A 13,531-nucleotide genomic window follows, 5' to 3' on the forward strand; every position below is an offset into this window, starting at 1 on the left:
ACACTTAATCCCAAGTGGGGTCACGAGGGGTGCTGTGCCTATGTCCAGCTGTCTACAGGCGAGAGGCGGGGTACACCCTGGACGGGTCGCCAGTCCATTGCAGTATCTCTTAGATATATTAAAAATAAATATGTTTTAAATTAAGTTAAAGTTATTGGTAAAAGTTAGTGTTACTCTGCACACCTCTGCCTTCCATTACCAGGCTAAGACCTGTTATCTGCAGGAATACTGGGATGGCTCTGCAGTCATTGGGTGCATCAAAGATGGACCAGAAACTGAGTGCAGAGAGCTAGTGAATCCCTTTGTGGCATGGTGTGGAAACAATAATCTGATCCTGAATGTCAACAAAACAAGATTATTGTAGATTTCAGAAAATTAGACTAGAGACGAAACTGTGAAACTACTACAAGAAGGGACAGAGCTGACTGTATACATGTGTACTTCATAAGGAAGCTAAGGTCCTTGGATGTTTGCAGTAAAATGCTTCATATATCCTGTCATGGAGAGTGGGATCTCTTCCTCCATCATCTGCTGGGGTAACAGCATCAGAGCAAATGGCTTAAAAAAGCTCAGCAAGCTAATAAAGAAGGCCAGCTTTGTTCTAGGAACTCCTCTAGAGGTGATTTCTCAAAGAAGAATTCTTAATAAAGTGAAGAACATTGTGGTTAACATGCTGATGAAGGTTCTCAGTCATCCAGGTCATAGTCATTCCGTAAAAATTCAGAAAATATCCACTGGACTTGGTTTCCAAGATTTGAAGACGTTTTGCCATCATCATGAATTGAGAAAGCTTCCTGGAGAGGTGGCGAAATGTCTTCAAATCTTGGAAACCAAGTCCAGTGGATATGTTTTGAATTTTTACGGAATTATGGTTAACAGTGATTATCTTCTTCATCAGACTGTTAAATAATAACAAATTGTCTTCAGTCAGAGGCCTCTCCAGATCCGGTGCAAGACAGACCTCTACAGAAGACATCCTCCCCCCCAAATGACCCACCCTGCTGCTAACATAGGAGTAGGGCTGCAACCATTGATTCATTTAGTACTTGGTTAATCTATTGATTTTTTTTTTTTTTTATTAGATTTAGATTATTTTTCAACATTTGGAATAAAGAAAAAAATGTGCACATTCTAAATTAATGGCATGTTTGAAAAAAAAATACAGATACACATAATAATTATATATATATATACATATAATATATATTTAAAAAACTTAGTAATGTAATTTTTGTTTATATTTCAATAGTTTTTTTGGCCCCAAAGTTAACAATGTGACCCCCTTCAAAATACATTGAATTACTTCACTGTTTTATTTAAAACTTCCGTATTTGTTTTCAAATGACAATTTACCAATAACAATGTTCATAAATGACATTTCATAATATGATTTATATTTTTAGGAATTTTATTTAATTTTGCATTTTAATGATATACTCATTTAAATACATATTCAATGAATAAATGTTAGCTCTATTTATTACATGATACATTATTTTATGTGATATTTACATCAATGTATTTTATTATATATTTTGGCTCCACATACAGGGGTAATATCACAATGTCTGTCATAAAGCATCTGGCGACCCCTCATGGTTCCCCACCCCCACTTTAGGAACCCGTTTCACAACCAGTGAAGCATTGATCTAAGTAACGATTGAAACAACCTACCGTAATTAGCTGACTAGTTTTTCAATGTTTGATCAATCATCAGTTTATTTACTTCAGCACTAAATCTGTAATTAAATCAATAAGCTTCAAGGTTCAAACTGCGCTTTTTTTATTGGAGGGGAAATGAAACCACTGGGTGGAACGTCTCATGTAGGCACTTCAAATCAACAGAAGCAAAAATAAACTGGAAAAATCTCCATCATCAATATGTTCCTGGGATTTTATACAACAGCAGCTCCTGGTCTGAGTGATTCGCTCCTTGAAAGAAAAACAAACTCGTCTCATTTGACCTTCTGCAGCTGGGGTCAAGTGGAGTTCTTCCCTCTGAAAGTCGCTCATGTTGCACAGCTGTAAAACCAAACCCGCTCTTCAAAGTGTGTGGCTGACCGCAAACAAAAAAAGAGCAAAAATGTACAAAGCATGGAGCTAAAAAAAAAAAGGAGAACCGAACAGCACAGACATCAGTTTATACTTTTTCAGTCCTACAATGTGGGGAATGAAAGAAGGAAATGCAGAAAGTACAAGATGACACAGAGAGCAGCTTTTTTTTTTTTTAGTCTTTTAGTCTTTTTTGTCTTCAAAATAGGTCTGTTCGATGCGCCTGCAGAACATCAGCAGGTTGTTGTAGCTCTTCACCCTCTCTGCCAGCTCAGTGCTGGTCAGTCGGGTGGTGAGAATGGTGAAAAGATGGCCGAACACCAGAGCGTCCAACTCGGTAGCCCTGCAACACAAAAATAAAGAAATCCAGTATCATGCGGAGTGAGGATGCTTCCTCTTCAGCAGAGACGGACATAAAATGCAGCAAGTAAACGAGCGGCAGAAGATGTTTTATCTACAGGCTGAGACAATGCCATGACATCATCACTGTGACGTGCTCCTCTCAGCAGAAACACTTTGATAATTAATGGATGACATTATGTCCCTTGAACACATCTCAAACGAATCTTTTTTTGCCTGGTTCTCCTTTCATATTAACTAGGTTTTTGTTTTGTTTTTATTGTTGTTTTTGTAATACATCTGAATTTAATTTAAGAATAGCAGTTTTATCAATTTAAAAAAAAGAAAATAAATGTTTCCTCAGATTTTGATAAATGTATGTTTTAGAGACCAGCTGGAACAAGCTTTTTTCTGGATTGGCTAAGATGCAATGGCAAGATGTATCCACCAGATGGTGCTCAAATGACAACTGCTGTGTTTTTCAGGCAGTAATCTGATGATTGAAGCTTTAAGCAGAAGAAGCTAATCCATGGAATACGTACTGTTTGTTGAAGAAGTACGGCTGAGTTCCCAGCCTCTGAGACAGAGCCTGGCAGCACTGATTCACATCTTCATAAACCTGAAACAAACACGTTCAATATTAAAGCTGGAACTCTCCTGATCCAGATTTTAATTAAGAGTATTGATACCTTTTTAACCCTTTCACGTTAGTGAAAGTTCACAATGACTTTCATTCAGATTAGAAGTTAAAGAAAAATGTATAACCTTTGCATATTTTTTAGATGTATTCAAACATTTTGAAGGATTTTTAAGGCCCAATGGAACCCTGGAGCTTAAGAATGATTAGAGAGAGCCTGTTAGAGGCTTATGTTCAACCCCCCCCAACAGGACAGTGACTCTAAATATGGAGTCATAACAACTGAAATAATCAGAAAGTGGCAAGTTCATGCTTTAGAGCGGCCCAGTCAAAGTGAATCTGGTGATTGGACGGTGTACGAGCTCACCTTCCAATCCGAATTAAATTTTTTTAGGGGACTGATGTTAGCTTAAGGTTGCTGGGTCGACACCAACCTGTTCGAGTGTTTTTCCTCCCCAGCCGATGGCGTTCATCTTCCTGCGCACCTCCCACTGCTTCTGATAAGCCAGAATTTTACCCAGAGGCCACGAGTACGGGCTGCTGTATCGAGGCCGGGAGATCTGCATAAAGTAGAGACGGTCTTAGAGAGACGCCTGCTGCTTGTTTGATATCTGAGGACATGAACACACCAACCTCCGCCGCGGTGGCGTCGTCGCACCACTGAATGTAGAGCTGTGAAGAAGAGACGGAGAAGCTGTGTTAGTGTCTGCATGTGGGCTGATTCTGACCGTGTCGGTGTTTCTGTACCTCAGCACTTAGCAGCATGTTATAAACCAGCTCCATGTACGCCTTCATCTCAGCGCGCTGGACGTCGTCCAACGCATCGCTCAAAGAGTGACCCTGGAGAGAAAACATGTCAGTTTTCATCATCTCAGGGGGGCTCGATGTCCTTCCACCAGTAAAATAACTGGGAGCTGAGTTCCTCCCACCTTCGCTTTGGTAAACTGCACAATGGGCCCCAGCTCCGATACCACCTGGTTCCCCACGTGGATGAAGGGGATCTTTCCTGAGAAAAGAGCAAACATCAGAAATGCATGCTGTGGCTGGTGTAGAAGGTTAGCTTAACCTGCAACTGACCGGATGGCGACATGTATTCGGCGTTTGGTCTGCAGACCACCTGCACCGGCAGACCGCACATCCTGAGGTAGGCCTGCAGGGGGAGACAGAGAAACAGTTCGCTACTGAAACAAGCTGATTTTCTTTAACCGGCTTACAACAAGTTTCTGCTGACATAATGTTGAAAGTGGAGTTGAATTATTTTAGCAAAATAAAGCTAAAGGAGCATAACAACTGGATGGTATAGACCTAAAGAATTTACCATTTACCAAAGAAAAGACTAACTTCAATCACTATTTTCCTTCTAAATAAAATATCTAAATCATCTACCACTACGGACACATGGACTGAAGTGTTTTCAGGGTTCTTACAGCATAAGGCAAGTTAAATTCAAGACTTTTTAATGCCACTTGAAATAAAAATTTAAGACTAAATTCACAAGAAACACAAGAAAAACCAGCTTGCGACAATTTAACCCAAAGGTTTATTATAACATAAACCACTGCACTAATGTTTCCAAACAGGAAGAAAGCTAAAAACAAACAAATGACAGATATAACTTAACAATTATTTAACTGAATTTACAAACTTTGTTTTAGCAGGGAACAAAACAAATCAGTTTTAAAGCCACAACATAACCAGTGCTAAGTCTGTTTTGCAGCTATTTTTCTGTGTATCGTTTTCTTAGTATGTTTGATTTGGTGATAAGTGGAGGCGTTGCAGAGACAAGGGTGGAACTAAACTGAGAAATACCGGCTGTTTCTCTGTAACTCCATTTTGACGCTTTGTGTTTCGTGCTTCGCATGTGCGACTCCACTGCCTTAATTCCCATCATTCTGAGCTTGAATGACTTCTTGCACAAAATACACTGAGCCTCATGTATGTTCCCTGGTTTTAGCCATGGAGAAAACTCTTGGCTGGAGCCAATTTTCATTACATTTACACTTGCTCATGTTTTCCAGACAAAAAGTAAATGGCGCATCTCCCAAATGTCCCGGCCGCAACAACGCTTTATTGGTTCCGCTATTGGGACGGAACCAATAATAGCGAGCCATTATTTTTTTAAATAAAAAAAAAAAAGTCAATTCTAATGTTTTATTTAGATTACAAAAATAAATCATAATAAAAATAATCCTATTTATTATGTTTTAAAAATTAAGACCTACGAAAGACTAATTTAAGACATTTTAATACCAATTAAGGCCTTAGTTTTATTTTGAAGAATTCAATGCCTTTTAAGACTTTTTAAGGACCTGCAGGAACCCTGGTTTTTGACTGATCAACAGACTTGAAAAAAGCCTGAGGTGCCGATTCTGATTTTGACAAATACTCATTTTTGCATTAACCAACAATTCAGGACAGAGGTGTATAAAGCACTAAAAAACAAATTAAAAAATAAAACTAGGCCGAAGTAACAACTACAAAATTTATTTGGAAAAAGTATTTGTAAAAGCATGGCAGAATATTTCTGCTTTAACTTTTAAATGTGGTTAGAATTTGTCGAAAATCTGGTTGTAAACCTTAGAAAATATAGAGATAGAGCCAATACTAGAATTGTCATAAATAGTGGTACTGAGAAGTATACCATATCTGGATACAGTAGTAATTTAAAAATGATGTTTGCATATGTTTTGAAACTTTTTATTTTAGATTTCTGGATAATCAGCACATTAAATGAAAGCTACTTTTGCTGACATTATTTATTTAGCATTTATCTAGCATCTATGACTCTATGAAAGCATGCTCGATTTTGAGGTATAGAAGTGGAGTATCACCCAATCAGTGAGCTCCCAAAATAAGGAATAAGGATCGAGGCTGATCATTTGATAGGTGCAACCCTGTTTGCCACTTTCTGATTGAGATTAAACTTAAGTGTGATTCAAGCTCTTAGAGGACAGGTGGGATTCAGTATGATGGAATTATTATTAAAAAGTTCTGGGGAGAAAACCCCAAATCCAAATTTACCTGAACGGCAAGAGACGAGGCGTGGTCTGAGAGTAGGATTTGGTCATCTGTTTCAGAGAAAATACGTCATTTAGAATCATCTGAGAACTGCTTTCTTTTTTTTTTCCCTTTCTGCAAACCTACTAACTTACCCTTTAAAGGTTGGTACAAGGTGGCATTCTCAGGCCACGGCTCTGCAGCTGTTGGAGTTAAAAACACAGGAGGTAGAACAGATCAACTTCTAATTACAAAGATCTACAACATAAAGGTCTAATAAGAAGGATTTACGTAAATTGTGACAAAAAAGATTAATCAAAATTCCTTCACAGAGACATAAGACATTGATTTCTAGTTATAATAACGGCTTGATGCAACTGAAGCTGTGAAAAGTTAGATTTGCTTCTCACATAGGACAAGATTGGTTCAAACATGTTCCCAAACATTTCAGCCTGAAACCCCAAAAATAATGCAATAGATTGGAAGCCCCCTAAAAATATTCTACTTTTTCTATACTTTTTTATGCATGGAAAATTTATATTCATAACAATTATTTATTAATTGTTTTAATTGTATTATAAATTATTTAATGAGTCATTATGATACATTTATATATTTCATTCACATTTTTGTCCTTAATGATATATTTTAGCCCTCTATAAACTTCAGGTATCACATCACAGTGATTGTGAAAACCCTGTCATGGTGGGATAAATCCTGATTTAAACTTCCTTTCCCCTTAAAATGTAATCAATGCATTCACTCAGATTACCTTTTTCTGATTCTAAAATGAGTCTTAACATCTGAAACATTAAAGTTTGACGTGAAGCTAAAAATACAGATGAACTTGATAAGAGAGCAAATACTAGATTTTATTTGAATATTTTACATGCAGAATGATAATTCAATAATTTTGCAGGTAAAGTTTTTCTGATCATATATTAAAGTCTGTTATCTGTGAGAATAAAATGATCTACAATATTAAATGTTTACTGTATCCTAAGCTGAAAGTCTGGAAAAACACATGAGCGATTGCTGATTAAATAGAAGTCAGGGTTTTTTTATGTGCCTGTAAAGGCAAAGAAAAAGCTCTTGTTTTATATTTTTCTTCCTGACATCCATCCTGTTTTCAACCTGGGATTAAACTGTCTGGTTGTTAATAGGCTCACCGCTGATGCCTTGTTTACCTGAATGTTGGAGATCATTAAACAGACCAACCTCTTGTTTTAAAGGCGTTAACACTTGTTAATTTTTAATTGATTATTATTTTTATTTTTTGAATGGCAGCTGTTATTTAAGCTCCAGATTTCAAACTGAAGCAGTCTATTCACCAATTGTTCACACTATATTTATTTTCATTATGATTTCCACTTATTTCCTCGCTGTGTTTGCATTTAGAGGACACCTTACAGTTAGCCTTGGGGAGCTAGCCGGCTAAAGTTAGCTCGAGGTAACAGTTCGTTAATGAGGAACTAACTAACCGCATTACCTGCCATCTGCGACACGAAAGCCTCCGCCGCCAGAGACATGTTGTAATATTCTCTCTGTTAGGTTTTAATTAGAATCTGAGATGACCGCAGTGATGCTTCATGTCAGGCTAAGGACAAGTATTCAGCAGTCATTCTTCTTCTTCTTATGGGATTTTATGGCGGTTGGCAGACTTGTGAATTGTGCATTACCGCCACCAACTGATATGGAGTAAAGCAAGAAAACAGGAAACGATTCACCCCCCCCAAAAAAAAAAAAAAAAAAAAAAAAAAAAAAACCTGTGTAACTTAAACCAACATAATACTAAATCACATTTGCCCATATAATTTTAATTTACTCTAGGTCATCTTAACTCTGCCAGTTTCTGATGGTCCCATCGGTCCTCCCATCATACTTCCAACCATCTCCCAGTTCAAATCTTTAATGTCCAGATATTTTTCTGCAGCCTTCACTATTATTTTGATTTTTTCCGTTTTTTTTGTTGTCTGTGCAGTACAATTAATAACTTCTACCATGAAAAGAACAAAATTTGTCTTTTTAACAATAAGTGAGTCTTCATCAATTTTTAGAGATTTCTCTAGAGGTTTGGAATTTGCTGTGTGTTGAACTGTAGGTTTGGGTTTTTCTGACTGAGATGGGATCCTTTTTGCAGCTTCAGCGTAGGTTATTCCGAGCTCAAATTTCATTTTTTTAATTTCCTCAGACCTTTTGCTTGCTTCACAGCCGCGATAGGCAGCAGTATGTTCTCCACCACAATTACAGCATTTTATTTTAGCTTCTTTTCCACATTTTCCGTACTCATGTTCTCCTGCACACCTTCCACACCTCTGTTTCCCTTTACAAACTGCTGCAATGTGACCGAATTTTTGGCATTTGAAACATCTCAATGGTGGAGGATTGTAGATTTTGACATTATAGCTTATGTAACCGATGAATACTTTGCTTGGTAATTGCTCTTCTTCGAATTTAATTAGCACAGATAAACTGTCAGATCTTTCTCCGTTTCTTGTTGTTTTTAACCGTTTTACTTCTTTTACTTTTGCACCTCTTATGTTTTCCAGAATCTCTTTTTCAGAAATTTTTAGAGGAACTCCTCCAATGACTCCCCTGCTGAACTTTTTGTTCTCCATTAAGCTGCACTGAACTCTTATCCCGTCAATTTTGTTGATCCGTATTGCTTTGCCTTGCTGGGCGCTGTCTCTGCAGATAATTAGCAGGTCTCCACTGTACAGAATTCTGGCACCTCTGACTTCTCCGACAAGTTTATTGATGGTTTTTGTTAAGTGAACCGGATTCCAATTTGTAAAAGAGTCTGCCTGATTAACGACTTTGAATATGACTTTGAATTCATTTTGTTGTGCTGTGGAATGTATGGAATGATCATCACTGGATTGTTCTGAACTAGATTCCCCTTGAACTGATCTCTGTTTTTTCCGCTTTTTCTCATTTTTTGATGTTGCTATCTTCCAACCTTCATTGTCACTATTTCCCTCTTCCATCCCACAAGAATCGCTTCCTGTTTCCTCACTACTCACGGCCCAAGACATTTCTCCATAAGCAGCTTCAAAACACGCGCCATGCACCAAACGACCATCCACATGCAATCTTTCCGGCCTTCCACCTCCGACGTTTCTTCTTCGTGGGCTCCTCAACATCCATCTTCAGCAGTCATTCAATCCTCCGCCTTCGTTTAATGTCCCCTAGAAACAGAAGTGCGCTGATGTTTAGTTCCACTTTCCCCCCAGCGCTCAAATTGTTGCATGAAAGGCATACCTCATTCAGAAAAAAAAAGATTATGGTATGAGATTTTTTATTTGCTTTTGGACAGCTGAGCAGGAATCACTCAAATTAATCTATAAACCCAAATCATGGGTAAGACTGCCGACCTGACTGCTGTCCAGAAGGCCATCATTGACACCCTCAAGCAAGAGGGTATGACACAGAAAGATATTTCTGAACGAATAGGCTGTTCCCAGAGAGCTGCATCAAGGCACCTCAGTGGGAGGTCTGTGGGAATTAAAAAGTGTGGTAGAAAACGCTGCAAAACGAGAAGGGATGACCGAACCCTGAGGAAGATTGTGAAGGAGGGCAGATTCCAGACCTTTGGGGACCAGCAGAAGCAGTGGACTGAGTCTGGAGTAGAAAGATCCAGAGCCACCGTGCACAGGCGTGTGCAGGAAATGGGCTACAGGTGCCACATTCGCCTGACCTGGGCTACAGAGAAGCAGCACTGGACTGCTGCTCAGTGGTCCAAAGTACTTTTTTCAGATGAAAGCAAATTTTTCATGGATTAACTAATTAATCAAGGTGTGTCTGACCTCAGTAACCATGGCCAGATGCATCTGGAATAATCAGTTCATCCAGTAATGAAAGACAGGAAACAAATGAATGATGAATGAAAAAAAGCTCATTTAAGTTTAGGAGGTCGTGGAGTTGTGCATACAGGCCATTCCACTCTTTTATTTTTCAATGATTAATATTCTTTACAGTTGTCACAAGAATAACACCTACATCTGCATTATAAGCAGAAATGCAGAAATGAAACTTTAGTAGAACAAATTTGAATTCATTCTACATACTGGTTTATGTTAAGGAGTTCTAATAAAATCCATCCATGTCAAGAGATTTAAAAACTAAAACTTGGAAGATGGAAAAGTTCTTTTGGCCAGACAGCAGATACATTTATAGGACTTTTTTTTAAATTAAGAAAGTTAATTATTCCAATCCATCTACTCCTGTTGCCTGATGTTCATATAGCTCTAACTCTGCTTAAGAAGAAAAACTAGAAAAATCCAGAAGGTGCTGGAAGGCTCCTGGAGACTGCATGGTTATAGGCAGATGCACAAAAACTGTCAAAAAAGAAAATTTACTGTAAACCTTCATCTGAGGATCCACTTGTTTCCGCTCAATGTCAAGCCCAGAGGCTAAACTGAAGGCAATATTATGCTCTGGGACCAAAACCAAGTAAAACCTGGATTTGAGGGGTTTCATTTGGTTAAAAGCAGCATAGGAAGCGATGTTATTGGTTCTGTGGAGAAGGCAGGTGGATGTCCTCAGGTCTTCAGGACATATTTAGGAGCCAAGGATGTTGTTATTAGAGCCATCCAAACCTCCCTCTGCCAACATGCTGACAACAAATCTTGCAGTAAGCATCTCATCGCTGTGACCAGTACTTCCAACCGACATCCTGGACTCAGGACTTGCCCTGGAAGTCCTGAGGTAAGACTGATCAAATTCTGGTCACTTCCAAAAGATACCTCAATATAATGTCATGTTTATTATTAGACCAATCATGGAGTTGGTCTAAGATACAAATAACAAACCCACCAGAATTAGAAATTCACAGCAGCATTAGAGGGAGCCTTATTTTCAGCCTTGCACCGCAACTAGAGCTCTTTGCAGTCAGGTAGCTGTGGCTAACATTCAGCTATTGTATGCAGCTCATATCAAAAACATTTCACAGACAGATGGAGAGTTTGTTTAAAAAATACATAAACAAATAGATAAATATAATGATGATTAAAAAAAACAGGCGATCAACATGGCTTGCGGTACACAACAAACAATGGTGCTGTCCAGGGTGCTGAAAGAGACCGATCACCTGCTCCATATGTAATAAATCATTAAAAAATTCAACGCTGAAAACTTAGTGAGATTCTTTTAATAAAAAAAAAACAGCAAGTAGCTCAAGGAAAGTAAATAAAACCTGAAAGTGGACTACTTGTGGATTTCTAATGTTTTAAAAGCAACCTGCTTCCCCCCAAACAATGAACCCAAACAATTATCTCTCAGTTGTCTCTTACTCTGATGTAATACCAGTACAAGAAGAGTAATCTTATTTAAAACAAATAGAGAAAAGAATGAGCTAGGTTGCCAGTGACCAACAGTGATATAATGAAATAATAACTGTGCCTCTACATATCTCTTGGCCCATTCTCCTAAAGTCGACAATACCAACCATCTCATTAAAAGCAAACACAGAGAATGCATTGAAATTCCCCTATTCCTTTTTTCTTTCTTTCTGCCAACTCTAAACTAATTTGTTTTGTTAGTTAATTGATGCAGGTTCATGATTTATTTTGCTTATATGAAATGAGTGGTGCATTCCTTAAATTAACTCAACTCCCCTAGGTGTTTTATTTATAAAGCCATTTAAAACAACCACAGTTGCCACAAGTGCTGTAAATATCAGGTAAATTTAAAATTTTATAAAAAAACAACATAGAAGTTTAAAGGAACAGAACAAATATAATTACATAAATTAATTAAAACAAAAAAAAAAACAAAAAACAAAACAATAGAACACAAAAACAGAGAGAGTCTCATGCTGTGTTAAACTCCAAAGAATAAAAATAGTTTTTAAGATGCGTTTTAAATTGAAGAGGATTGTCTAATTAGGAGGAGCTCATTCCGCAGTTTTGGAGTAGCAACTGGAAAAGCTGCGTCCCCTCTGAGTTTCTGTTTGGCCCTCAGTACCCCCAGAGCTGCAGGTCAGATGACCTGAGGAACCAAGTGGGAACATAGGGGTGGAGAAACTCAGAGAGTTAGGGAGGAGCCAATCCATTTAAAGACCTAAGAAGAAATAAAAAATCTTAAAATGAACTCAAAAATGCACAGGCAGGCAGGCCTGGATGGGAGTTCTGTGCTCCCTCTTACGTATTCCAGTGAAAAGGAGAGCAGCTGCATTTTGCACCAACCATACCAACCATATTTATTTAAATTGGCTAGATAATTTGAATATGTTGTTCCTCTTTACAAAAAGACAATAACAACGAATATCTGATTCTGTTGCTGGTCATTGTGAAACGGATTTGTGAAAGTGAGGAGCATTTCAATCCTTTTTTTTTAAATATTGCTTACATAAATTTACGTTTTGGCGATGTACTGCATATATTAAATTCATAGAAAGCTCAGGAATACGTATATCACATTTCACATGTAAGACTAGTCAAAGTGTGTAATTGAAACATTAAAGTATGTCATGTAAACATTGAAAGCATTATAGCAGGGTGCAGAAATAGGATTTTTTTTAAAGGTTTTTTACAAAATCTAACATAAAAAACCCAGAGTGAGGCCTGCAGATTGATAGAGACCATAGTGGCATGTCTTAGAACTGCGCCGATGTTCTCCACTATCTTACTTTTGGAGAGGATTAGCATGATTCTCAACTGCAGCTTTTTAGGCAGACCTATGAAGACACTGCTGCAGTTATCAAGGTGAAAGAATGAATTAGTATTTCAAGGACCTGCTGAATAATCCAATCATGGAGATGTTCTCTAGGACGGTGGTCTTCAACAGGGGTCCGTGACCCCTAGGGGGTCCACATAGGTACTACATGGGGGTCAGGAAAGTTTTGGTTGATTACTTTTTTTTTTTATATTGCCCCCTGCATTTTTTCCACTAATTGAAATGTCTTTAAATACACATTAACATGAATTCAGATAAATGGAGGCAGAAGATGTCTTTCAGTCATCAATGCACGCATTCAGCGACACACAGGAGCTGTTTCAAGCTGGGCACCATTTCATTCGCAACACCTGTCCCATAAAACATGAATCAGAATCAGTAATACTTTAATAATCCCGAGGTGAAATTACTTTTGTTACATTAATCCATATATAGAGTGACTATAGGACCAGTTTAATATATCACAATTTCATACAATATATATAATTAGGGGGTCCCCGCTCCATCTCGGCAACAGTTTGGGGTCCTTGGCCTGGAAAACGTTGAAGACCTCTGCTCTAGGAGACAGAAGGTCGACTATTTTACCGTCTTTATGAGCCTCTGAAGGTTCATCACTGTACCCAGATTTCAAAGCTGTGGTTTCTGACTGTATTACCTAAATTTGTTCTAACATATTAGGAGGACACAAGCGTCTTTAAACAGCAAGTTTACCAAAACATGGAACAACTTTATCTTGTTCATTCTTCTGGGATTTAGCAAATAAAAAATAGTGTGGTAGTCATTACTCCAATGAATAAAGTTGAGTTTAGTTGTTAGTGTGTTTATAAGTGG

The 13,531-nt window shown here is 37.9% G+C and overlaps 1 protein-coding gene across 1 annotated transcript; it reads right to left on the reverse strand.

Annotated features, from left to right (window-relative positions):
- Positions 1-1,766: 1,766 nt before the first annotated feature.
- mtx2 (metaxin 2) lies at positions 1,767-7,649 on the reverse strand. The gene is made up of 10 exons (XM_038299415.1): positions 7,515-7,649; positions 6,181-6,228; positions 6,050-6,096; positions 4,106-4,178; positions 3,958-4,034; positions 3,776-3,868; positions 3,662-3,700; positions 3,463-3,588; positions 2,934-3,010; positions 1,767-2,395 (listed from the first exon to the last, which is right to left on the reverse strand). The coding sequence occupies exons 1-10, from the start codon at positions 7,552-7,554 to the stop codon at positions 2,236-2,238; spliced, it is 780 nt and encodes a 259-aa protein (XP_038155343.1). The 5' UTR covers positions 7,555-7,649; the 3' UTR covers positions 1,767-2,235.
- Between the last annotated feature and the right edge of the window lie 5,882 nt (positions 7,650-13,531).

The sequence above is a fragment of the Cyprinodon tularosa genome, unplaced genomic scaffold, assembly GCF_016077235.1.
Source record: "Cyprinodon tularosa strain WSP-4 unplaced genomic scaffold, ASM1607723v1 ctg428, whole genome shotgun sequence".
In the NCBI taxonomy this organism is placed as follows: domain Eukaryota; kingdom Metazoa; phylum Chordata; class Actinopteri; order Cyprinodontiformes; family Cyprinodontidae; genus Cyprinodon; species Cyprinodon tularosa.